The sequence below is a fragment of the Mesocricetus auratus genome, unplaced genomic scaffold (assembly GCF_017639785.1).
Source record: "Mesocricetus auratus isolate SY011 unplaced genomic scaffold, BCM_Maur_2.0 Super-Scaffold_100041, whole genome shotgun sequence".
In the NCBI taxonomy this organism is placed as follows: domain Eukaryota; kingdom Metazoa; phylum Chordata; class Mammalia; order Rodentia; family Cricetidae; genus Mesocricetus; species Mesocricetus auratus.
In genome coordinates, this window is record NW_024429218.1 from 10,079,119 (window position 1) to 10,101,623 (window position 22,505).

Genomic DNA, 22,505 nt, shown 5'->3' on the forward strand with positions numbered 1-22,505 from the left:
GTGAGTGTGACACAGAGTGAGTGTGACACAGAGAATTACACAGAGTGTGACACAGAGTGAGTGTAACACAGAGTGAGTGTGACAAAGAGTGAGTGTGACACAGAGAGTTACACAGAATGAGTGTGACACAGAGTGAGTGTGACACAGAGTGAGTGTGACACAGAGTGAGTGTGACACAGAATTACACAGAGTGTGACACAGAGTGAGTGTAACACAGAGTGAGTGTGACACAGTGAGTGTGACACAGTGAGTGTGACACAGTGAGTGTGACACAGAGAATTACACAGAGTGTGACACAGAGTGAGTGTAACACAGAGTGAGTGTGACAAAGAGTGAGTGTGACACAGAGTTACACAGAATGAGTGTGACACAGTGAGTGTGACACAGAGTGAGTGTAACACAGAGAATTACACAGAGTGTGACACAGAGTGAGTGTGACACAGAGTGAGTGTGATAAGTGAGTGTGACACAGAGAGTTACACAGAATGAGTGTGACACAGTGAGTGTGACACAGAGTGAGTGTGGCACAGTGAGTGTGACACAGAGTGAGTGTGACGGAGTGAATGTGACACAGTGAGTGTGACACAGAGTGAGTGTGACACAGAGTAAGTGTGGCACAGAGTGAGTGTGACACAGAGAGTTACACAGAGTGAGTGTGACACAGAGAGTTACACAGTGAGTGTGACACAGTGAGTGTGACACAGAGTAAGTGTGGCACAGAGTGAGTGTGACACAGAGTGAGTGTAACACAGAGTAAGTGTGGCACAGAGTGAGTGTGGCACAGTGAGTTACACAGAGTTACACAGAGTGAGTGTGACACAGAGGGAGTGTGACACAGAGAGTTACACAGAGTGAGTGTGACACAGAGTTACACAGAGTGTGACACAGAGTGAGTGTGACACAGAGAGTTACACAGAGTGAGTGTGATACAGAGTGAGTGTGACACAGAGTTACACAGAGTGAGTGTGACACAGTGAGTGTGACACAGAGTGAGTGTGACACAGAGTGAGTGTGACACAGAGGCAGAAGTACGGAGAGAGAGATGGTGTATCTCCTGTGAGACAGGAAGACTGTGTGTGTATGTGTGTGTATGTGTGAGTGTGTGTGTGAGAGAGAGAGACAGAGAGAAGACACATGGAGAGAAAACAGTGCAGTTGTGTACGTGTGTAACATTGAGAGAGAGAGTGCGGTTGTGCTTGTGTGTAACATTCAGAGAGAGAACACAGAGAGAGAAAATCAGTGCAGTTGTGCACGTGTGTAACATTGAGAGAGAGAACAGAGAGAGAGAAACAGTGCGGTTGTGCACGTGTGTAACACTCGTAGAGACAGACAAAGCGACATGGAGAGAGAAACGGCTCCGTCAGTTTGCAAGTGCTGTCTTGTAACCACAAGGACCTATGTTTGACCTCCAGACGCCAGGGCGTGCTGGCTGGTTTTTGTGTCACCCTGACACAGGTTAGAGTCATTCGGGATGGGGAACCTCAGTTGAGGAAACGCCCCCACCAGACTGGCCTGTGGGCAACTGCGCACTGATTGATGCGGGAGGTCCCAGGTCTCCCTGGGGTGGTGGCCCTGGGCACTGTGTGCCAGCAGGCTGAGAAAGCCAGTAAGCAGCGTCCTCCATGGCCTCTCTTCAGTCCCTGCCTTCAGGTTCCTGGCCAGTCTGTCTTCCTGTCTCGACTCCCTGGGTGATGCACGTCAAGCTGTAAAATGAAACTCTTTCCCCCCAACCTGCCTTTGGTTGTGATGTTTCATCACAGCAATGGAAACCGTACCTAAAATATCATGTTAAAAAAAAAAGACACAGGGCGCGGGGATTGGGGTGGAGCACTTTAATCCCAGCACTCAGGAGACTAAGGCAGGCGGATCTCGGTGAGCTCCAAGACAGCCTGGTGGTCTGCAGAGCGAGTTCCAGGACAGCCAGGACTGTTACATAGAGAATAGTCTCGAAGGAAAAGAAAAAGGACACCTGGCAAGGCGGTTCATGCTCGAAACCTCAGCATGGAGGAGGCAAAACCAGGAAGCCCCTGAGGGTTGCGGCCCGGCCAGCCTGGGGACTTAGTCTGGACTGAGGAAGGAGAAACTCTGAAAGGCGAAGCTTCCTGCTCAGGACCTCGCTTTAGTCGGCGTCCCGTCCCTGATGAGTGGAGAGAGCCAAACAAGGACGGGGAGAACTCACACTGACAGGAGGTGCGGTAGACCGGCTCTATCCATACTCGGATCAAGGAAGGGCGTGGTTCCTTCGGGGCTTCCCGGGCCAGCAAGTCTGCTTGGCCCTTCCTCGGGATTTGGCTCTTAGTGTGGGTCCCAGTGGTAGAGCATGGTCACAACGGTATTGTTTTTAGAACAACAACTTAGAGGAGGGCTCAGCCATTGCTGTAATAGCTTTACAAGCACAAAGATCTAAATTCAGAACCCAAACACCACGTAAGAAAAGTTTGGGTGTGCTGGCACGTGCTGGCGATTCCAGAACCACAGACGGTTAAACCTTTCCGACCTCCAGGCCAGCCAGTAGGGGACACTACTTGGAGAGTTCAAAGCCAGTAGGGGTCACTGTCTCAAGCAGGATGGACAATGCCAGAGTAATGACAGCCAAAGCTGACCTGCGATCATCAAATCCACTCATATGCCCATTTACAGAGCTGTGTACACACCAACACCCACATAAAAAGTGTTTGGAGGTTGGGAGGTTGGAAGTGGTGGTGTGCTTCAATGGTAAAGCACTTGTCTACCATGAACTGGGCTCTGGGGTCTATCACAACACACACACACACACACACACACACACACACACACACACAATCTTAAACTTAAACAGAATGAGGTTGGAAAATGGTTCCGTCTTCCGTCTATAAAATGACTGTCATGCAAGCATGTGGACCAGAGTGTCCACAATATCTATGTAAACTGCTGGCTTGGTGGCACACATCTGTAATTCTAGCACCGAGCAGAGAGAGCATAAACAGGTCACCCACCCCTGGAGCTCCCTGGACAGCCAACTGGCGTCCGCCGCACCTGCGCCGTCTCCTCCAGACCGGTAGGGGGAGCCAACAGGCCAGGACAGCTTCCCCGGCTCTTCTCCATGATCCCCACCGCGGGCTAGATGACCCGGAAGTTGTGGCCCTGAAAGGAGCTGTGCTTCCAGGTGGGAGTGAGGTGACCCCGGCTGCCAAAGGCGAGTGAGGCAGAGCAGCTATGGGGGCGCACCTGGCCCGGCGCTATGTGGGGGACGCCTCGGTGGAGCCTGACCCCCTGCACATGCCCAGCTTCCCGCCGGACTACGGCTTCCCGGAGCGCAAGGAGCGCGGTGAGCTCAGAGCGCAGGCGCGACCGCGGACCCCGCGGAACTCGGTGCAGCCTGTGTGCACCGGGTCGGGTCGGGAGGGCGCCTGACCTCCTTGAACGAGGAGACAGGGAAGGCTTGGCTGGAGCTGCGGGCTGGGAGAAGACAGCCGAGAGCGGGAAAGCGAGGCTGCGCCGGTGCCCTTGGTCCTGGGCACAGCGCGGAGCCCGGGGACGTGTTCTTCGCATCTCCGCACAGGCGTCCCCCACTCCTAGTTAGCTAGGTACAAGTAGACGAGGTCGGGGTGGGGCGATCGTGCGGTGCATCTGTCCTGCCTGGTGTGGCGGTGCTGGGCATGGAACCCAGGGTTCTCGTTCTTCCTGCGTGGGAAAATCACGGCTTACTGTAAGAGCGACGGCTCTGGACAAAGCCCCGTTTGGGCACTTGGGATGCCCCGGGGTATCAGAGAAACACTGGCACTGTCTCTAGGGAGCCCAGTGGGCATGCAGATCTGAGAAGCAGGCTTCGTGACAGGCAGTGGAAGCAAAGGCTAAAAGATAAAAGAGGCCGGGGACGGATGGAGCCCTCACTTTGGAAGCAGAGGAAATACACAAATTTGCTTTGTGGTGTAGGCTGGGAAATGGCTCAGTCGGTAAAGTGCTTGCCACAGTCCCCTGTGGAAACATGAACAGACTTCTTACCCCAGGTAGGGAACCATTGGCAGAAGAAGGTAAGAATAGCACTGAAGTCCAACTTGGTGAGCCAGTGAGCTCTACTGCAGTTACAGGAGCAGAAATGACGGTCAGCCCAGCATGAGTGACAGACAGCCCTTGTAATCTGCTTCCCCTGGGGAGCTTGGTTGAGCTGAGCTGGTCTCTGGGCAGTGTTTACAGCCTAGCCTGGGGAAGGAATAGCCTAGTGAATTTGCTCGGCTTCAGGGCTTCCTGAAGCTGTTGTTGACTTCCAGTGGTGGTGGTATATGCCTTTAATTCCGGCACTCAGGAGACAGAGGCAGGCAGATCTCTGTGAGTTCAAGGCCAGCCTGGTCTACAGAGTGAGTTCTAGGATAGCCAGGGCTACACAGAGAAACTCTGACTTGGAAAGAAAAGAAGAAGAAAAAGCAGGTTTTGTGTAAGAGAAAAACTCAGATACGTGAAAGGCTGGAGGGTCTGTGCCTGTGCTCCCAGTGCAGAGAAGACAGAGCTGGATCCAGGGACCTCGCTGGCCAGTCAGTCTAGCCAGTGATTGAGCTCTACGTTCTGCGAGAACTTGTATCATAAAATGCTGTGGATGAATAATTGGAAACGACATCTGACTCTGTCTTCTGGCCTACCACGCACAGGTTTAGTGGCTGATGAGTTGTAGACAAGGATGGAGTCCTCCAAGGGACAGAGTCCAGAGACATGCGTCTGGGTATGTTGGGAGGTGGCCTGCTCTGGGGAGTCCTAACTGGGCCTGCAGCTCAGTTATCCACCCTGCTTTGCCCAGAGTCAGCTGTGAAAATAACCGGCACTCCCGCTCTGGCTTGGCTGAACCAAAACCCTGGTAAAATGCAGCCAGCCGTGTGGCCCCAGTATCCAGGTTGCTTCCTCATTGGACCCCTTCTTGTTGTGGAGTCAGACTGGTCTAACTGGGTCCTTTCCCTTTGGCCTCTGGAGCCCGGAGCTCACAGGCCCAGTGTGCTCAGTGATGCTAGCCTTCAGATTACTCCTGTAGCTCTCTATCGCCTCGTCCTGTGTCTTAGGCATGTTCCTGTGGGAAAGCAGCAACGCTTCCCCTCCCGACTCCCATGCATCCTCAAGCTCCCAGTCACCTGTTACTCCAAATGACCTGCCCATGGCCTGGCAGGCCCCCATTTCCGGTTAACCCCTTATGTCCTCCATCCACTGTCCACTCAGCAATCTGCCATTAGTCTCCTGTCGGCATGCCGTTAGACTACCTGCCAGTGGCTTTGAACCCTCCCAAACCCAGACACGGCGGCTGGTCGACCATAGCAGCCCTGTCTCAAGAACAAGTGTAAAATCTCATTCTGGCCCTGCCTTCTCCAGCTTCCTGCCTCACTGAAGGGCATCTCTCAAAGCTCCGCAGCCGAATCTAAGTTCCATCATCATTCCTCAGTTGAACCTTGGTCACCCCCATCTCCCTGGACTGTTACTCATTCTTCCTCAGCTCCTGTTGGAAGCCTTGACGCCAAGGCCCGTCTGTCTGTCCGTCCTATCCTGAGACAGCATGCAACTGCCTTGTATGCAGCAGTACTGCCAAGTTTATCTTCCAGGGAAGCCTGAACCATCAACTTAGGAATGACATTGCTGGCTTTCGTGGTTGTTTTGCTTTTCTGCTGTTTGTGTCAGTGCTACATTAGTTGTGGTATATGTGAGCCTATGCACACACGTGTGTTGGCCAGAAGAGTGTCTTCCTCAGATCTCTCTCCACCTTCTCTCTTCCGGAACCACTACCACCCTCTGGAGTCACCACCATGCTCTGCTGCCACTTTAATTTTTTTAAGACAGGGTTTCATTCTATAGCTGGCCTCAAACTCCAGATCCCCCCACGCAGCCTCATGAGTGCTGAATCACAGGGGAAAGTCAAGAGGCCCAGCCTGGATTTTGTTTGCTTTAGAGACCAGATCTTGCTGTGTAGCCCAGGCTAGCCTCAAATTTAAAATCCTCTTACCTCGGCCTCCTGGGTGCTGAGATTACTGGTATGCACCACTCCGCCTTTAATGGCTGTCTAGTCCTCTGCAGTCTGAGCTCTGCCTTCCCCTTCAGCCTTCAGTCCTCACTTTCCCACCACTATACAGGACAGTTCCGCCTTCCTGTGCTGTAGCCGAAGTCCAGGTGAGGAGCCCCGTTCCGTGGCCTTGGCTTTGGCCTGTTACGCCTGGAGTGCTTGTGCCATAGGCGCCTGCCTGGCTCGCCCCTCGCCTTCTCGTGGCCCCCTTCCAGCGCTGCCTACGCCAGGTGTTTGGTCTCTCCCCAGTCAATAAGGCTGCCAGGCAAGGAGTGCATTTTGCCTATTTTGTCTCCCTCTGAAGACGGATACCATCCACCTGCCTGGCTCCCTGCGGTATCCCTTTACTTGACAGGCAGCAGTGTGCTGAAGCCTATTATGAACTGGAGATGAGAGAAGCTTGGGTTGCTAACCTGAGCTCCAGGTTGAGTGGCTCCAACATGAGCCTGCCTGCCTGCAAAGTGAGCCCCTGGCCTGGAGTGCAGAGGTGTTGACACGGGGACCAAGCTGGCTTCACCAGCCAACTAGGCTAGCAGTCAGAGGTGTGGGTTGGACCCAGGGATGGTTGTAGAGGTGGCTACTATTTGGGTTTGAAGCGGGAGGAGATACAGGCAGAGTGCAACCAAGTGGGGAAAGCCTACCCTGGTGACAGGTAACCCTGAGTCACATCTGGGCGCCAGGCCAGCAGCTCAAAAAGGGCACAAGGACCTGAGCCTGTGTGAGAAAGAGGATGTGGTATCGGGAAGCAGCGTGGAGACAGCAGCCGAGAGGAAGGCTGGGGTAACTAGGAGTGTTTGTGCACTGGGAAGGGCTTCCCACGCCTCACACGTCAGGCAAGCACTCCCCACTGACTTCAGTTTAGAGATTTGGCTGTAAGAGTTCAGGCGCCAGACAAGGCCAGAGAAGGCATTAGATCCCCTAGAGCTGAAATTAAATGCAGGGGCTGTGAGTTTGGGGAACAAGACCCCAGTTCTCTTCGAGAGCAGTGATGCTGTTACTCACTGAGCCATCTCTCTGGTCAGCTTGCCAACTTCTGTATAGTGTTTCAAAGTAGCCCACATTGGCCGTAAACCCACTCTGTAGCCCAAGCAGGTCATAAACGAGTGATCTCCTCTTCAGCCTCCTGAGTAGCTGAAGGTGGCAGGCCTTCCATGGGAATATGTTTTGATGCAATAGTAGGGGCTAGGACCAAGGCACGGGTGGAGAGGAGGTAGGCCTGAAGACCCAGCAAATCAGGTCCTGCCAGGTTGACAGTGTGTGGAATTGTGGGGCACAGTGGGTTCAGGCTGTGGTGTGACAACTGTTCCTAATCCAACGCTGGAACATGCCAGCTCATAGCTAGATCAGCTACCCAAAGCTCACACATGAGCGCTTAACATGCACCACATACATGGCAGCATTTATGTCAACATCAGACCCCATACAATGACAGTTCTGAAGTCCTGTGAGCCAGTGATGACCCTGTCTTATCTGTGTAGATAGGCACTATGCTGGTTACACTGGCACTACCTAAAGATATATTCCCGAGTCCCTTCTGGTTACCACAGCTGCTGGCTTAGCTGATGGCCTCGCAGCATCCATGCTGCACCTGGCCTATTTCTGCAGTGGGGAAGGCGGCTGGAAGGTGAGCACTGAGCTTCACCTTGACTTTCTGGAAGACAGCTTCGCTAGAGGAAGGGATGTGAGAACCCGCTGTACTGTTTACATGCCCAAAGGGAACAGTCACCCTTCCTTCTGTCAGGACGTGGCCATCCATAATGCGAGTTGGCTCTGCTGAGTCAGGGAAGGGCACCCTGGTATGTGGGTTCACTTGTGCATCCCGGGGGTGGTGGAGCTGGGGGCCGGCTCTGATGCTGAGCCTTGCCACTGCCCACAGTGATGGTGGCCACGCAGCAGGAGATGAATGATGCCCAGCTGACACTGCAGCAGCGTGACTACTGCGCCCACTACCTCATCCGGCTGATGAAGTGCAAGCGAGACAGCTTCCCCAACTTCCTGGCTTGCAAGCATGAGCAGCACGACTGGGACTACTGCGAGCACCTGGAGTGAGCCTGCCCCTACCCACACCACAGGCACCCACACACGGACCTGGGGAAGAGGCTGGGGCCACCAGAGGCAATGCCAGAATTTCATGGGAGGCCCCACCCTAGCAAGGGCTTCCCGGTGGCTGGGAATGGGATGGGCCAGAGCCTGTGGCACTGAGACCCTCTGTCTGCTCTGCCCACAGCTACGTGAAGCGAATGAAGGAGTTTGAGCGTGAGCGGCGACTGCTCCAGAGGAAGAAACGGAGGGAAGAGAAGGCACAACGGGTGGCCCAGGGCCAGGGAGAAGGAGAGGTGGAGCCTGAGGTGGCCCTCTAGGGGTCACCCGCCCACCCGTGGACCTATCAGTGAAATAAAAGCTTTGGGTCAACTGCCCAACCTTCGTCTGCATTGCCTCAAGGGTGGGAAGGAACGGTGTGGCCCCTGTACCCCTCAAGAACACAAAGTCCACGTCAGGCTGGGGGAGCAGGTTTATTGTTGCTGCTGGAGAGTGCTCCCCCAGGATAGTGGGGCAGTGGGGAGAGTCCTCGCTGAGCCACGAGGAACGGCTCAGAGCAGGAAAGGGATAATGGGCATGCGCAGGGGTGGGTAGTCGCGGAACTCCCTCAGGTAGCTGCGATGCTTGCCCTTGGCCCAGATAGTCATCTGGGTGAAGCCCACCAAGGAGAAGAGGGCCACTGTGGACAGAACAGGGTATCAGAACAGGGAAGCCCAGGCGGAAGGGAAGGGCACTGCCCGGGAACAGCGGACTCACCCGGAACACACTGCGTCATGATGGCAAAGCCAATCCAGGACCCCACCTGCGGGCAGCGAGAGCAGGGTGAGGGCACAGGGCAGCCCAGCAGCACATGTGCCCAGGGCAAGGAAGGCAGCAGTCTCCCCAAACTCAGGCTTTATTGCTCCCCCACACCCCACCCCTGACCCTCTCAGGACCTAAACCTGAGAGGAAGAGGCAGCCTCACCTCGTAAGTGTAGTTGGGACAGGACACCAACAGAAACAGCCAGGTGAAGGGGTTCTTGGTGGGATACGGGATCTTCCTGGTTTTGGACCCTGCCATGCAGAACAAGAGTAAGTCCCATCCCTCACCCAGCTTGCCCAGCCCCAGCCCCAGCCGGCCACTCACCAGCCGGCCGAAGGTCCCGAAGAGCCATGTGGATGGAGAAGTTGCCAAGCTGGCAGATCTATCAAGGAGAGCAGATCAGTCCAGAGGCCCAGCCTCACCCCACCCAGCCACCTCACCTCACCACACTTGGTGGCTACCCCAGCCTCTTTACCACAAAGATGGTCAGCGCCAACTTAACCTGCTGGGATCCGTAGGCTGCAGAAAGGGCAAGAAGAGCCCCGTGAGAAGGCGGGTGATGGGACCACAGGGTGAGGGCACTGTCTGGGCCACTTACTAGGGGGCGTGTAGAGAGGGTGGTTGATGTAATAGGCCATCCATGCAGCAAAGCCCCAGTAGTAGGTGCAGTTCTGAAAGAGAGCAGATGGGTTAGCCTAGGGAGGGCGGGTGCTGCCGGCGGACAGAGCATTAAAGAGAAAAGGTAAGGACGCTCACTTTGAAGATGTTTCGCAAGGGCATGGTTCCGTGGGAGAAGCGGTGCACGAAGAGCGTTTCCAGCAGACGCTTGACGTAGTGGAATGAGTGGCAGAGGCAGGCGAGGCTGGTGGGGTAGCGGATTCAGCAGGGGCCGGCCCGGCCTCCACCCTCCCGCCCACCCTCGCGGGCCCCACTCACTGCACCACTGTGTGCCGACTGGACGTGAAGTCGTATTTGTGGCCATAGATGAAGGGCACCCGGAAGTAGAAGAGCAAGTAGATGAAAAGGGGCCCAGCATACTCAGTCAGGAAGACCTGGGGGCACCCAGAGACACGGTGAGTAGCCCAGCGTGGCTGAGGCAGCGACCAGGGCAGGGGCAGGGCTTACCGTCACCCAGCTGATCTGTGCCCCCAGGTCCCGGAAGAAGAGTGTGGCTGTGGTGCCCACAGGAAGCTTCTGCAACACATCTTCATCTTTCAGGGACTTTCCCTCTACAGAGATCATTCAGTATTCAGGTGCTGCCCTGAGTTCTAACCCCAAGGGCCCAAGGGAAAGGCTGTACTCACTGGGGTCCAGGCGGAGGGACTGGCGGGCAGGGTACCACTGCGGGTCTGCTAGGAGAAGGTGATGTTGCAGCACCCAGTATGCTGGGTTCAGCCTACCCGTCCTAACTCAGCCTGCCTCAAGGGTCCCAGAACGCTGGGACCCCTGGCTCCTCCCACCCTGTGCAAAGACACACTCCAACAGCTACAGATTTTGTCCTTTGAATAACGAAAGTATTCCTGCAGGTGGCCACACGGGGGCAGCCTGCCCAGTCAGAGGGGCCCCACTCCCTGCTCCAGAGTGCTGACAGGCCCTCTCTACAAGTCCCTGAGGAAGCCCAGGTCTCTCGTTCAGAGGGGTGACAGGAGTGGGGTAGAAGTGGGGCCTGGACTCACGGGTCTTGGTGAAGAGGGTCTTGATTTCAGCAATGGTGGCCTGAGGCTCCACCTGGGAGAAAACAGGGTATCAGACCCAGATCTGGGGTAGGGGTGCCAGGCACAGCCGTCAGGATCACCAGCTGGCTTCAGCAGGGGTATATCTGTCTCCCACCTCCTTCCAGGCTGCCTTATCCCTTCCCTTACCAGACAGCCAGATCCCAGCCCCACGCAGGGGCCACAGTTACTCACTCTGTTCAGTGGTTCTCAACCTTCCTAATGCTGTGACCCTTTAATACAGTTCCTCATGTTGTGGTGACCTCCAACCATAAAATTATTTCACTGCTACTTCATAGCTGTAATTTTCACTGCTACTTCATAGCTGTAATTTGCTACTGTTAAGAATCATAATGTAAACAGCTGATACGCAGCCCCAAAGGGGTCGAGACCACAAGTTGAGAACTGCTGCTCTAGATGAAGGCAATGCCCCTTGTGTGCCCTCTGAAGGACAAGGGGGCCACCAGCGTCCGCACAGCCCTACAGCTTCACCACCAGGGTCACAGTCCTACCTTGTCCAGAAAGCACAGCTTCTCCCTTGTCTTCGCATCCAGAATCTCCACCTCAAAGAAGAGAACCGCCTTTTTATGCTTCTTGGCTACCTTGTGGGGCATGGGCATGGGAAGACCATCGAGGCCTTGGTGGGCCTCCTTGGTCACCATGCTCAAACTGATATCCATGTCACTGCCGGCCCTACTGCTCTGCCTACCAGGCTGTGGTGCCCACTGCCAGCCGCCAGCCCCCACCTCCAACTCCCCTCACAAAGCTGCTCTGAGCTGGGCTGGGCAGCATGATCAAATTCTGCCTCGGTGCTGGAAGGGAGCCTGTGTCTGACCAGGCCCAGCCAGCTTCAATGCCAGATGTAACCCGAGTGGCACCAGGGCCCGGCCCGGCTAAATATAAAACCATCCTAGCTGAGTCCCCCAAAGGAGCCACACCACAGTCCTCCCCTGGGGGCTACCCTCATAGAGGCAGTTGAGTGGACACTGGGCCTCAAAAGTGCCAGGGACAAGAAGATCCCCCAGAGAAGGAAAAAAAAAAAAAACACAGCCAGTGGCAGGGGTGGCTAGCCCAGGCCCAGGGCCCAGCTCTGGCTGACGGGTTACTGGGCCTGGGAAAATGCCAGCTATCTGGGGAATCCAAGAGACAGATCATCCATTTCCACTTCTAAGCTGTAAGGGACACTGGAGTATTTCCCCTGTGCATCTGTGTTCCCAGGGAGGTGACAAATTCCAGAGTTACTGGTGCACAGCACCTTTTCTAAGTGTGGAGAGGAAAGAGTCAGCGACGCCCCCACCCCCTCCTCATTCTTCAACAGTTCCACCTACACCTGGTTCAAAACCAGTCTGCCACATTCGGCCAACATCAACGTGCTCACCCATGATGAGTCTTGCTCCAAAGCCTTTAACACACAGCCCAGGCCTGCCTATACCCCTGGGGTCCACAGTCTTCAAAGGAGATTAGGTCCAGAGGCCCCAGGGAGGTGACCCTACACAGAGAGGCCTAAGCCTGAATTCAGAGCAAGGCTCCTAGCTAGGGCAGCCAGTGGCACCCAGGCCTGCTTGCCCATCTGTGCCACACCTTACATCATGGACACAGCACAGGAGAGATCACCTGCTACACTGCGAACTCAGCCTCCCCTGTGGCCTGAGGAGCAGATGACTGAACCCCACAAGGACAGTATCAGACCAGAAACGAGAGAATGAGCCCATGAGGACAGTGCCAGAAGGGGCTAGGTGGCAGGGCTCTGAGCTGCAGATATATTAATAGTTGCTGGGCCCCATGAGCGCTGTGTACATGCTCCGAGTCCATGTGAATCACAATGTCCATGGGGAGAGAAGGCCATGGAGTTCCTGCTGAACCACTCAGCAGCTTAAAATACAACCAGCCCCTCTCCCTGCTGGGCCAGCTGCCGGGGAGGGCTGAAACCCTACCCTCTCCCCCAGCTAGGGCTCTGCAACAAGGCCAGGAACCCTGGTGCACCAACTGACTACAAGTGGGCGGCAGGAAACCAGCACGGAGAGGGCCACACTCGACAGCGATTCCCAAGCCACAGGAGCAGGTGAGTGAGGGCCTCCCACGTCCTGCCCGAGCCCCAGACCCCCACAGCCATCTGTCTTCTCCTAGGGGCCGGACACCGTTCTTGCTGTGATTTTTGCAACTCCCTAAACCTCTAGGATTATTTCAAAACCAAAGCAAGACGAAAGTTATGTTAAGGGTAGCAAGGGGGTTGGTTGGCTGGCTGAACAATGCCAGACTTTCAGGAGGAGTGGCCAGGCCCAGACCAGGGCGACAGCAGGGGGGAGATGCTAGGCCACCTGCTCTTGGTGGGTGATGCAGAGGTGTCAGTCACAGAGGTGGGGCTACACCAGGAAGTGTGCCGAATGTCACGGTTGTGTGCTTTGGGGGGACGGGTGGTCCTCGGGTGGCACAGCAGGGTCTGACTCCTTAGCTCAGGATGGCCTTAACCTCAAACACCGACTCAGCTTCCCAGGTGCTGAGGGTTAGTTGTCCCCACCCGCTTCAACTGTGCACTTGCACTTACGGTCGCAGCAGGCACACTCCAAAAGTTCTGGACTGTCTGTGGGCTCTCACACTGTGAGGCGGGAACTGTCCAGTCAGTTCACCCCAGCCCCTACAGGCAACAGACAGGCAAAGTGTCCAACAAACAAGAAAAGACAACACCTCTCCCGGGAAGGCGGGGTCTCCCTCCCCACACTAAGGAGACTGGAGAAAATCTGGTACCTCTTGGCCTCGCTGCATGCAACCACGACCACCCCCACCCCTGCCCTGGACCGTACCAAACACACACACAGGTCAGCCTCAAGTACAACCCTGAGGGTAGCCAGGTCTAGGGTCAGAGAGCACAGAGAGTGCTGAAAGGTACCCCGACACTGAGGCAGGCGGCCCCCAGCCAGGGGTCCTGAACACTGAGACAGGCAGCCCCCAGCCAGGGGTCCTGAACACTGACCCAGCAGCCCCTGGCCCCTCCTGGGGAGAAAGCAGCACAGCTGAGCTAAGGAAGGGAACCCTCATCTGCAGATAGCTACAGACGACGGTGGCCCAGGAGGGAAACCTGAGTTCCCAGGCTGGGGGGAGGGGGGGCGCTGCTGCTGAGAGCACAATGGACAGGGTCAAAGACAAGGGCAGGAGCCCTGGCACGGGGCACCCATACTGGTCTGCGATGACAGTTCCACTAGTCTGTGAAGAATTCTCACCCAGAGACTGAGATAACGAGGCCAGGCCCAGCCAATAGCAACTCCTGCTAGCCCAAGGTCAACGAGGCAGGAAGAGGCCCACCCTGAAGGATGAGGGCTGGCCTTGGCACGCCAGTGTGGAAAGGTCAAGGTTGGTGCAGAAAGGATTCCCTGCTCCTTGTTCTGAGATTTCGAGGTAGCTCTCTCGAGGGAAACAGGCAGGGAGCAAAGGCAGAGAAGCGTGTCCTGCGTCGCCATTACAGGGCTTCTGCCTCGTCCTCGGGCCACTGGGCACAGCTCACCACCACCAGCTTTAAAACAGCAGCCCCACCAGGCACAGTGGCAACACTTGTGACCCTAGCACTCCGCAGATGGATCAGGCATTCAGAGACAACCATAGCAACATACCAAGTGACCCTATTTTCGAAAAAGAATTGATGGCTGCAATTAGTACTCTAGTCACAGCCTGATCTACTGCCCCCTGGCAGTATACTCAATAAACTACTGCTTAAGAAAAAATTAAGAAAGACCCAGGAACCCTGCCACCTGTCCTAGGCCTGGCTGTTTTCTACACCCAGAGTGGCCCCAGGTAGAGCACAGCCAGAATAACCCTAGGGAAAAGGTCACCAGGGTCAGGCCTGAGGTCCTCTCACAGCTCCCCCAACCCTGGTCTAACTGCCCCCTCACCTCTCCAGGAGCCCCGTTCTGCCCCAGATCACTCCAAAGGCAGCCCTGTGGTATGAGGCCCCTGCTCCCTGGGTCTTTCTAAGCCTACCCAGCACTCTGGGCTACCTGGCCTTACACCCCTGGTTCTGAGGCGCCCTACACTGAGCATGGATCAGCTTCAACCCCATAGAAACTAGGGTATCCCTCAATGCGCCCAAGAGCTGATAGGCTCTGCATGGCCTAGATGTGGTAACACACATTCCCTGGACACTACATTTAAAAGACCACTTCCCGTCTATACGGCCCTTGACAAACTATTCACACTTCCTTAGTTTCAAGCGGGGCTCTTTCCATAGTGGAGGAATTAGACCAAAAAGGAGAGACGAGCACAGGAACATTTAAATGTCGCCCGTCTGGAATAAATGCTACCAAGAGCAATCACTGGGCCAGGCATGGTGGCAGTTGGAGGTAAAGCCAGGAGGGTCAGGAAACGGAAGGCCAACCTCGGCTGTTACATACCAAGAGTTTGTCTCATTAAAAAAGGAAACACACACTATCACAGAACTGGACTGGTGGTAGCAGAAGAGCAATAGCAGATGTGTATGGGAGCCAGCCAGGCACTGGCTGAGAACTCGGGGCCCTTGTCCTGCAACCTTGACTGCATCCATGAGGGACCCAAGGTCAGAAGGCTGACAGAATTATGCCCCGCCCAGCTGGTGGCAGTGAGCCCGAACAAAAGCAACAAGGGGCTCCTGGGGAGGAAGGAGAGGGGGCGGTGACAGCCGGTAGAGCTGCAATACTTTCCACTGCCCCTGTGCCAACAGGTGGAGGGAGGGCAGCACACGCCCTACCATTATGATCAGTAACAGCCTGGGACCAAGAAAGCCTACGCTTACCCTTCCACTGCGTCAGAGACCTTGAGGGCTACCACCTGCCTCTCCTCTCCCCAGGCTTCCTCTCACTTCTAGCCTCTGTCAAGGAAGTAGGGCCAAAGGGAAGGACAAACCACAGCAATGTGTATCGTCACCAAGAGCTGAGGGAAACCAAGGTGGGGAGACAGAGAAGAGGCACAGAGTGGCATCTGGCCATGGTAGCACATGCCAGTAATCTTAACCCTCAGGGAGCAGTGGCAGGACCACCTGAGTTCAAGGCCAGTCAGGTCTACATAGGTGCAGGCTGATCAGAAAGAGCCTATCTCAGAAAAGAAGGAAGGAAGGAAAGAGGGAGGGAGGGAGGGACGGAGGGAGGGAGGGAGGGAAGGAAGGAGGGAAAGAAGGAAGGAAAGGAAGGAAAGAAGGAAAGAAGGAAGCAAGGAAGGAAGGAAGCAAGGAAGGAAGGAAGCTAGCTAAAAATGACGCAAAGGGGTGACAAGGCTGGCTAAGACCTTCCGGAAGAATCTGAGCAAAGGGCCCTGGGGGAAGGACACAGACATTCACTCAGGTAGGAAAGAAGTTCCAGACAGAAGCCACAGCAAGTACAATGGCCCTCAGGCTGCACTGTGCCAGCATGCCTGAGGAGAGGGAGAGGGCAGGCTCTGTGAGGCCTGGCGGTCGTGAGGACTTGGCTTTCATCTGGGGTCTGATGGACTCGGAGTGTCTGAGCAGAGAAGGTACACAGTCTCTTTCAAGTGTTCAGAGGGACCAGTGTCGGGGAACATTATGAGGGGTGGGGCAAAGGCTAGGAGCCCAAGATAGTGAGGGATGGGGGAGGGTGAATAATGGCTGAATTCCAGACAGATGAACAGTGGAAGAAGCACTCTGAGATGGCCTCAAGGCGGGGATGGAGGAACAAGAGTGATCTGCTGAGCCAGTGGGGAGGAACAGCCCCATGAAAGCCAGGCTGGAAGAGTGGGGTCTGCAACGTCTGCACGCCACAAGGACTTGAGGTGCACGCCCCTCTTCAAAATGTGGGGCCCTGCTGCCCCAAGGTTCTCTGTCCGCCTATAAGCAAGACCATGGCTGCAGAGCTCATGTCACAGGGCAGCTTGGTGCTGCCACCCAACCTTGCAGGTCAGCCCCTAACTTACGCAGCTACAACTCTGGGTATGGGACCTGCTGAACGGCTCTAGGTGGGGACAAACAGTTCCAGCAGCAGCTTCACAAGCGCCTCTGTAGCAGCCCAATAGCCTGAGGTGTCTTAGTCACTTTTCTACTGCTGTGCTAAGACCAAGACCATGCCCAAGGCTTTCTTATAAAAGAAAACATGTAATTTGGAGTTCATGGCAGGCAGGCATGGCACTGGTGGCTGAGAGCTCAGGGCTTCTTTGGGTAGCCCTGGCTGTCCTGGAACGCACTCTGCAGACCAGGTTGCCTCCAGAGTGCTGGGATTAAAGGCGTGTGCCACCACTGCCTTGAAACATAAACACGAGGAAGAGAACAGTAACTGGAAATGGTGAGGACTTCTGAATCCTCCAAGTCTGTCCCAGTAACTCACCTCCAAAAAGGCCACACCTCCTAATCCTTCCCAAACAGTTCCACCAGCTAGGGACCAAGTAAATCTGTGGGGGCCACGGTCATTCAAACAACCACAGCAGGCTTCACTGTCACACCCCAGATGAGGGAGGGAGCAAGGTCCATAAGCTGAGAAGCGCAACCAGGTCCCCTGGGTGTGAATGCCTGAGCCAGGGTGTCGGCCATGTACAATTTCAAAGCTGGTGGAAAGAGCAAGACAACCCTGTCACAAAGCCAGCTCCTCCATATGGCAGGGCAGCATGCTCTCTCGGCACTGCTACCAGGAAACGCAGCTGAAGAGTCACAGAGCCGCAGGTCCTCCAGCCAGCTGTTGCCAGCACTCACAGACACAAGGGCATGTGCATTCTTCTCAGGGATACTGCAAGCCCAGAGGGCAGAGACCAGGCCCAACCATTGGCCTAGGCATGGTGCAGGCAGCTTACCAGTTAGACAGCTTCCCCATGTTCACCTGAGACTCCAGCTTGGTGTTTTTGGCTTCCATTCCCTTTTACTTTCCAGAAATACCCAGTAACCCTAATAAAGTCATGATAGCTGATGACTGGGACACAGCTGCCAGAAAGCCAGCCCAGACTGCACCTGCTCTAGCCCAAACGCGCCCTCCCCGGTGGTCTCTGACTTCATTTCTCCAGGGTGCACCAGGGGCAAGGCAGCAGGTCCTTCACTTCCAGCCTCTCTGTGGGGCCAGTGGTGGGAACAGGTTGCCCAGGGCAGGAACGGCAGAGACGGTGGCCAGCTACACTGGGCCTGTGACCAGGCCTTGGTCTCCAGCCCTGTGGCAACGTGACAGGAGCCAGGGTCTGAACACCATGTCCACAGATTCTCAACTCAGGACTGGCACCAAGTACAGAGACCACAGCAGTGAAGTGGGGGGGGGAACTGAGCTAGAGAGATAGCTTAGCAGGCAGATGCTTGCCACCAAGCCTGATGACACACGCACACGCTTTTCTGTTGAGGATTTCTGTTTTGTTTCTGAGGCAGGATCTCACTATGCATCCCTGGCTGGCCTAGAATGGACCAGGTACACCAAGCTGGCCCTGAACTCAGAGATCTACCTCCCTATGCTTCTGCCCAACATCTTTCTAAAGTTACTTTGTGCTTGGTGTAGTGGTGTATACCTTTAAGCCCAGTATTCTGAAGGCAGGGGAAGATGATCTCTGTGAACTCCAGGTCAGTCTGATCTAGAGTAAACTCCAGGTCAGCCAGGACCATACAGCAACAAAAAGCTGCCCTGACCTCCGGCATCACAGAGGAAGAAATAGATAAACAGAACGAGGCGTGGATGAAAGGCAGAGCATTTGATTGGTACATGCAAGGCTCTTAGGTTACATCCTCAGCATGGCACAGAGGCAGGAAGAGGCAGCCAAGACACAGAGAGATTGCGGGGGACGACTCACACTCTCTGCTTTCAAATGCATGCAGAGTGTCTCATCTACGTGGGGTTATACCCAGGCCGCCTCCCAAAACCAGAGAAGCCAGAGGAAGGATGGAGCAACAGCTCCGTTTTCCTATGGCAGGCAAGGGCCACCGTCCAGCCTGGGAAAGCAAGGGTGTCTCCAATACTAGGTAAGGTCAGCCAGGCAAATGGGAATGAGTGTTCTAACTCTGGAGGGACTGCGTGGGAATTCACACTGATTGCTGGGGGCTAGCATGGTGGTGCATAGCTAGCCCCCCAGCACTGGGGCAGAAGACGCTGCATTCAAAGCTAACCTGGGCCACACAGCAAAATACAGTTGCAAACAAAATTAAAAACAAAGATTAAAAAGATTGCTATAGCACCACCCAGTGGACGGGCAGGAAGAACCCAGCCCTAGTTGCCAACATCAGAAAGTGTAGCAGTTGTCCGCCGTCTACAGCTTCAGAACTCCCATGGAAAGGGCTGAGACCTAGACTTCACATGCAGAAGGCCCTAGCATTATCAAATTCCTAGCATTATCAAAAACAAACAGTGGACAGCCATCTCCAAACACCCCTATCATGCTGCTGTGGCCCACCCAGAAGGCCTCACCAAGCCTAGTCATTCCCTTGCTGTCCTCCATGGCCAGGCAGTATGCACATTTGCCCTACAGCTCTCACAAGGCAGCTAGAGTGAGAAGTCACCCTATTGACAAGACCCTGCAGCCAGAATTAGGCTAAGAGCTCAGAGGGCTGGACCTCACCGTAAGCGCTGCTAACTTCGGGCTGCTTAGTTCCTTAGTATGGATGAACCCTTGCTGTGGGAGCTGCAGCCTGGGTACCTCTGCCCTCCTCCAGAGCTGCTCATGTCCTGCTCGCAGGCCATCAAACCCATCACCCTCTTGCAATTGGTGATCTAATCCAGGCCTCTCTCCACCTGTGGACAGGAAGACTCTGGCAGGCCGGGGAACTTGGGAAGCCAGAGACGCTGAGGCGGGAGGAAGGACTGACTGGAGGCACTCATCCGCCACTGTCCACTGTGCCCACCTGACCCCAGCAAGCAGCAAGCAGGTGAGTCTGCCCATGAGCTCAGCTTGCCAAACTGCCCTCCAGGCTCCTCATGCACAACTCATTCTTGAGGAAAGATTTCTCCTTTACTAGTGATCCCTGTTTGTATGTGAAAAACCAAAGCACATTCGGGTCTCTGGAGATTCAACCATGGAAAGAAAGAAAGCTTGCTAAGTGTAAATTAGGTCTAGTTTCAAACCCCGGTATAAAAGAGACAGCAAGGAAATGAATGTAGCAAACAGTTCTATATGCTACATGAGAAGGTAGCATGACATCAAAGCATGAAGAGGAAAGTGTATGTGCCCGAGGCAGGCGCTGTTCTGTTGTTGTTTGGTTTTCTACATAAAGCGGTCAAGAAACCCCTCCCTTGCTGTCCTTAAGAAGGTAAAGGCAGGGAATCTCTGAGCTTGAGGCCAGCATGGCCTATACATGAGTGTCAGGCCAGCCAGGCCGGAGTGCACAGTGAAAGTCTGTTGGGAGCGGGAGGGTGAGGACGGCAGTCCCTGAAGGAGCCTTCAGCCACGGTCCTGAAGGAGGAGAGAGTCGAAAGGCAGCATCAAGGGAGAACAGCTGTGCAAAGGCCCTGGAATGAAACAGCAGGTGCTCAGCGTGTGGCCTGGAGTCAGGCATGAGAGAACGGAGAGGTGTAAGCAGGAGGTGACGTGGCAGGCGGTCCCGAGGGCTGGTGAGGATCCGGGTGTGAGTGGGCGCTACACAGAGCTCAGGCAGAAGAAGGAAGCCCTGACTTGAGTTTGATTTCGCCTGTTTTGATTCTGGCACACAGTTTCACTGTACAGCGCTGACTGACCTGGACCTCACTCTACACACCACGCTTACAATGATCTGCTGCCTCCTGAGCACTGGGGACAGAGCCCAGCTCCAGGCTGGAAAATAGCTCCCTCAAAATTAAATGATGGTAGGCATGGTAGTACATTCAGGAAACCCCAGCACTGGGAGGTTCAGCCTGAGACCACATCTCAAAGACTCTTCTACTGTATTCCCACCCAAGTCCCATGAATGTGTGATACTGAAGTTGCTCTGGCGCTGGAGAGTAAGACACATGCTCAGCCTGCACAAGGCTCTAGGTACCAGTCCCGGCAACATGAAAAAAAAATCTTCTCAGTAGGGGGAAGTGATGGCTTAGATGAAGAAATTGGCTAGCTCTGACTAATAGGCCACTGGAGTTTCACTGTCGCTCTTGTTGTTTTTGTGACAAAAAAAATCTAACTATGTAGCCCAGGCTAGCCCTAAATTTTCATTCCTTCTGCCTCAGCCTAGAGTACTGGGATGACAGGCTTGCTTACACCTGGTCCCACTCAACATTTTTATAAAATCGGGAATGACTTACATTTTTTGTTTGTTTGTTTGTTTTTAGAGACAGGGTCTCTCTGTATAACCCCGGCTTTCCTTGATCTGTAGACCAGGCTGGTCTCAAATTCAGAGATTCACCTGCCTCTGCCACCTGAGTGCTGGGACTAAAGTCGTGCACCACTACCATCCAGCTTAGTTTTTACATTTTGGGGGAACAAAAATCAAAAAAGCCTATTTCAAGACAAATGTATGCAAATGGAATTCCAACATCTGGGCCCACAAGCAAATTTCTGGAACACCCCACCAAGCTTGTCAGTTGACCCCAAGGGCTCCTGAGACCAAATGAGGAAGGGCTTGCTGGGCCAGGTCCAAAAAGCCAAGCGGATTAATCCTGGCCCTCCTCACATCAAGCATGGCAGCCTGGCTGCAGCCTACCATGGTGGTGGTGGTGGGGGGGGTAAGGGATATGCTCACAGTTGACAAGAATAGAAAATTTAATGGTTGAGGAGAGGGAGCACAGCCTGTCATTAAAGAGGGGACACCGTCCACTGGGGTGAGAAGGGAAGCTGAAGCTAGGACTCAGGTTTGAACATTTTCAGTTCTTTAGTTTTGATGGTGTGTGTGTGTGTGTGTGTGGAGTGGTGTGCGTGCGTGCGTGCGTGCGTGCGTGCGTGCGTGTGTGTGTGTGTGTGTGTAATGAGCACCCATTAAACCCCCACCTGAAAGTTAGGCATCCCAGCAGTGGGAGGGTGAAGCAAGAGGATCTCAAGTTCAGGTCAGCCTGGGCTACATGGCAGAAACCTTATCCCAAAAATAAAAAGAATACGCCTGGATCTGGATGGGGCTTTGGTGTGGCTTGCAGTGGTAGAGTTCTTGCCTACCAGACACAAGGCTCCCAGATTCCATCCAAAGCACCCCCCCAAAAAAAAAGGAAGGAAGGAAGGAAAGAAAGAAGGGAATATTTTACTACTTATTATCACTATCTCCTGCTTGAGCAATAACACTGATTTTTTTTTTTCACTTTATTGTGGGGAGGCTTTGGGTGTGACTGCGGCTCTGTTCACAGAGGCCAGGAGACGAGCGCAGTTGTTACTTCACCTTGTTCTTCTGATGTAGGCCTTTCACAGGCCTACAGCTCACTGATCCCAACAATCTGGCTGGCCACCAAGTCCCAGGGATGTGTCTCTTCCCCAATTACTTGGTTCACTCATTCTCTGGGGAGCACTGTGTGGAGGTTTTCTCCTCCCATCTTTACTTGGGGTCTAGGGGATTGAACTCGGTCTCAGGCTTGATGACAAGCACCTCACTGTAAGCAGCCCCCTGCCACCTTCTCCTGTGCTTATTCATTTTATGGTGAGTGTCTTGCCTGCGTGTAAACATGTGCACAATGGAGGTCAGAAGAGGGCGTCAGATGCCCTGGAACTAGAAGTATGGATGGCTGTGAGCACCAAACCCAGGTCCTCTTTAAGAACAAGTTCTTTGAGCCAGCTCTCCAGCCCCTGCCACCAGCAGCATTTAAAGTTAACATGTAACTTGATTTCTACCTCAGAATGAAGTTACTCTTAAATGGCATCATTTCTAGACCACTGTACAGTAAGTTAATGCCACAATGCCACTGCCTTTAATCCCAGCACTCAGGAGGTAGAGGCAGGCAGATCTCTGTGAGTTCAAAGCCAGCCTGATCTACAGAGTAAGTTCTAGGACAGCCAGGGTTGTTACACAGAGAAACCCTGTCTTGAAAATACAAAAGAACAAAATCAAGCCAGGAACGGGTGTGATGTGGAGACTTGGGGGGGGGTTAAGGCAGCAACAAAAATGGCTTCTAGAAGCTGC

General features: G+C 54.3%; 2 protein-coding genes and 1 long non-coding RNA gene across 9 annotated transcripts in view; 2 read left to right on the forward strand and 1 right to left on the reverse strand.

The window, feature by feature from the left end:
* Nucleotides 1–3,115: 3,115 nt before the first annotated feature.
* Ndufb7 (NADH:ubiquinone oxidoreductase subunit B7) lies at nucleotides 3,116–8,430 on the forward strand. The gene is made up of 3 exons (XM_005077721.4): nucleotides 3,116–3,307; nucleotides 7,890–8,058; nucleotides 8,241–8,430. Exons 1-3 carry the CDS (start codon nucleotides 3,196–3,198, stop codon nucleotides 8,371–8,373), a joined length of 414 nt encoding a protein of 137 aa, XP_005077778.1. The 5' UTR covers nucleotides 3,116–3,195; the 3' UTR covers nucleotides 8,374–8,430.
* A 77-nt stretch (nucleotides 8,431–8,507) lies between these two features.
* The window catches only part of Tecr (trans-2,3-enoyl-CoA reductase), a 26,307-nt gene continuing 12,309 nt past the window's right edge, over nucleotides 8,508–22,505 (reverse strand). For 2 of the 6 annotated variants that reach the window (XM_005077719.4, XM_040734851.1), the window contains 12 exons: nucleotides 11,080–11,130; nucleotides 10,532–10,583; nucleotides 10,160–10,204; nucleotides 9,981–10,084; nucleotides 9,792–9,907; nucleotides 9,612–9,717; nucleotides 9,454–9,526; nucleotides 9,331–9,374; nucleotides 9,180–9,237; nucleotides 9,018–9,106; nucleotides 8,810–8,855; nucleotides 8,508–8,732 (listed from right to left, as the gene is read on the reverse strand). In XM_005077719.4, coding sequence (XP_005077776.1) covers nucleotides 8,605–8,732; nucleotides 8,810–8,855; nucleotides 9,018–9,106; nucleotides 9,180–9,237; nucleotides 9,331–9,374; nucleotides 9,454–9,526; nucleotides 9,612–9,717; nucleotides 9,792–9,907; nucleotides 9,981–10,084; nucleotides 10,160–10,204; nucleotides 10,532–10,583; nucleotides 11,080–11,130 — 912 coding nt within the window. In that variant the 3' untranslated portion in view covers nucleotides 8,508–8,604. The remainder of the gene's footprint in view (nucleotides 8,733–8,809; nucleotides 8,856–9,017; nucleotides 9,107–9,179; nucleotides 9,238–9,330; nucleotides 9,375–9,453; nucleotides 9,527–9,611; nucleotides 9,718–9,791; nucleotides 9,908–9,980; nucleotides 10,085–10,159; nucleotides 10,205–10,531; nucleotides 10,584–11,079; nucleotides 11,131–22,505) is intronic. The other 4 variants (XM_005077720.4, XM_040734852.1, XM_013118880.3 and 1 more) reach the window with 3 other exon arrangements.
* Nucleotides 18,706–22,505, forward strand: part of LOC121135716 — a 12,409-nt gene continuing 8,609 nt past the window's right edge. The window contains exons 1-2 of one of the 2 annotated variants that reach the window (XR_005872816.1): nucleotides 18,706–19,364; nucleotides 20,146–20,708. This is a non-coding gene — a long non-coding RNA (uncharacterized LOC121135716). Of the gene's footprint in view, nucleotides 19,365–20,145; nucleotides 20,709–22,505 lie in introns of those variants that run through there. The other variant, XR_005872815.1, reaches the window with a different exon arrangement.

Coding starts and splice junctions, on each gene's coding strand:
- Ndufb7 (XM_005077721.4), top strand. CDS start 3,196: ATGGGGGCGCACCTGGCCCGGCGCTATGTGGGGGACGCCTCGGTGGAG. Junction 3,308..7,889: donor CCCGGAGCGCAAGGAGCGCG/GTGAGCTCAGAG, acceptor CACTGCCCACAG/TGATGGTGGCCACGCAGCAG. Junction 8,059..8,240: donor GACTACTGCGAGCACCTGGA/GTGAGCCTGCCC, acceptor CTCTGCCCACAG/CTACGTGAAGCGAATGAAGG.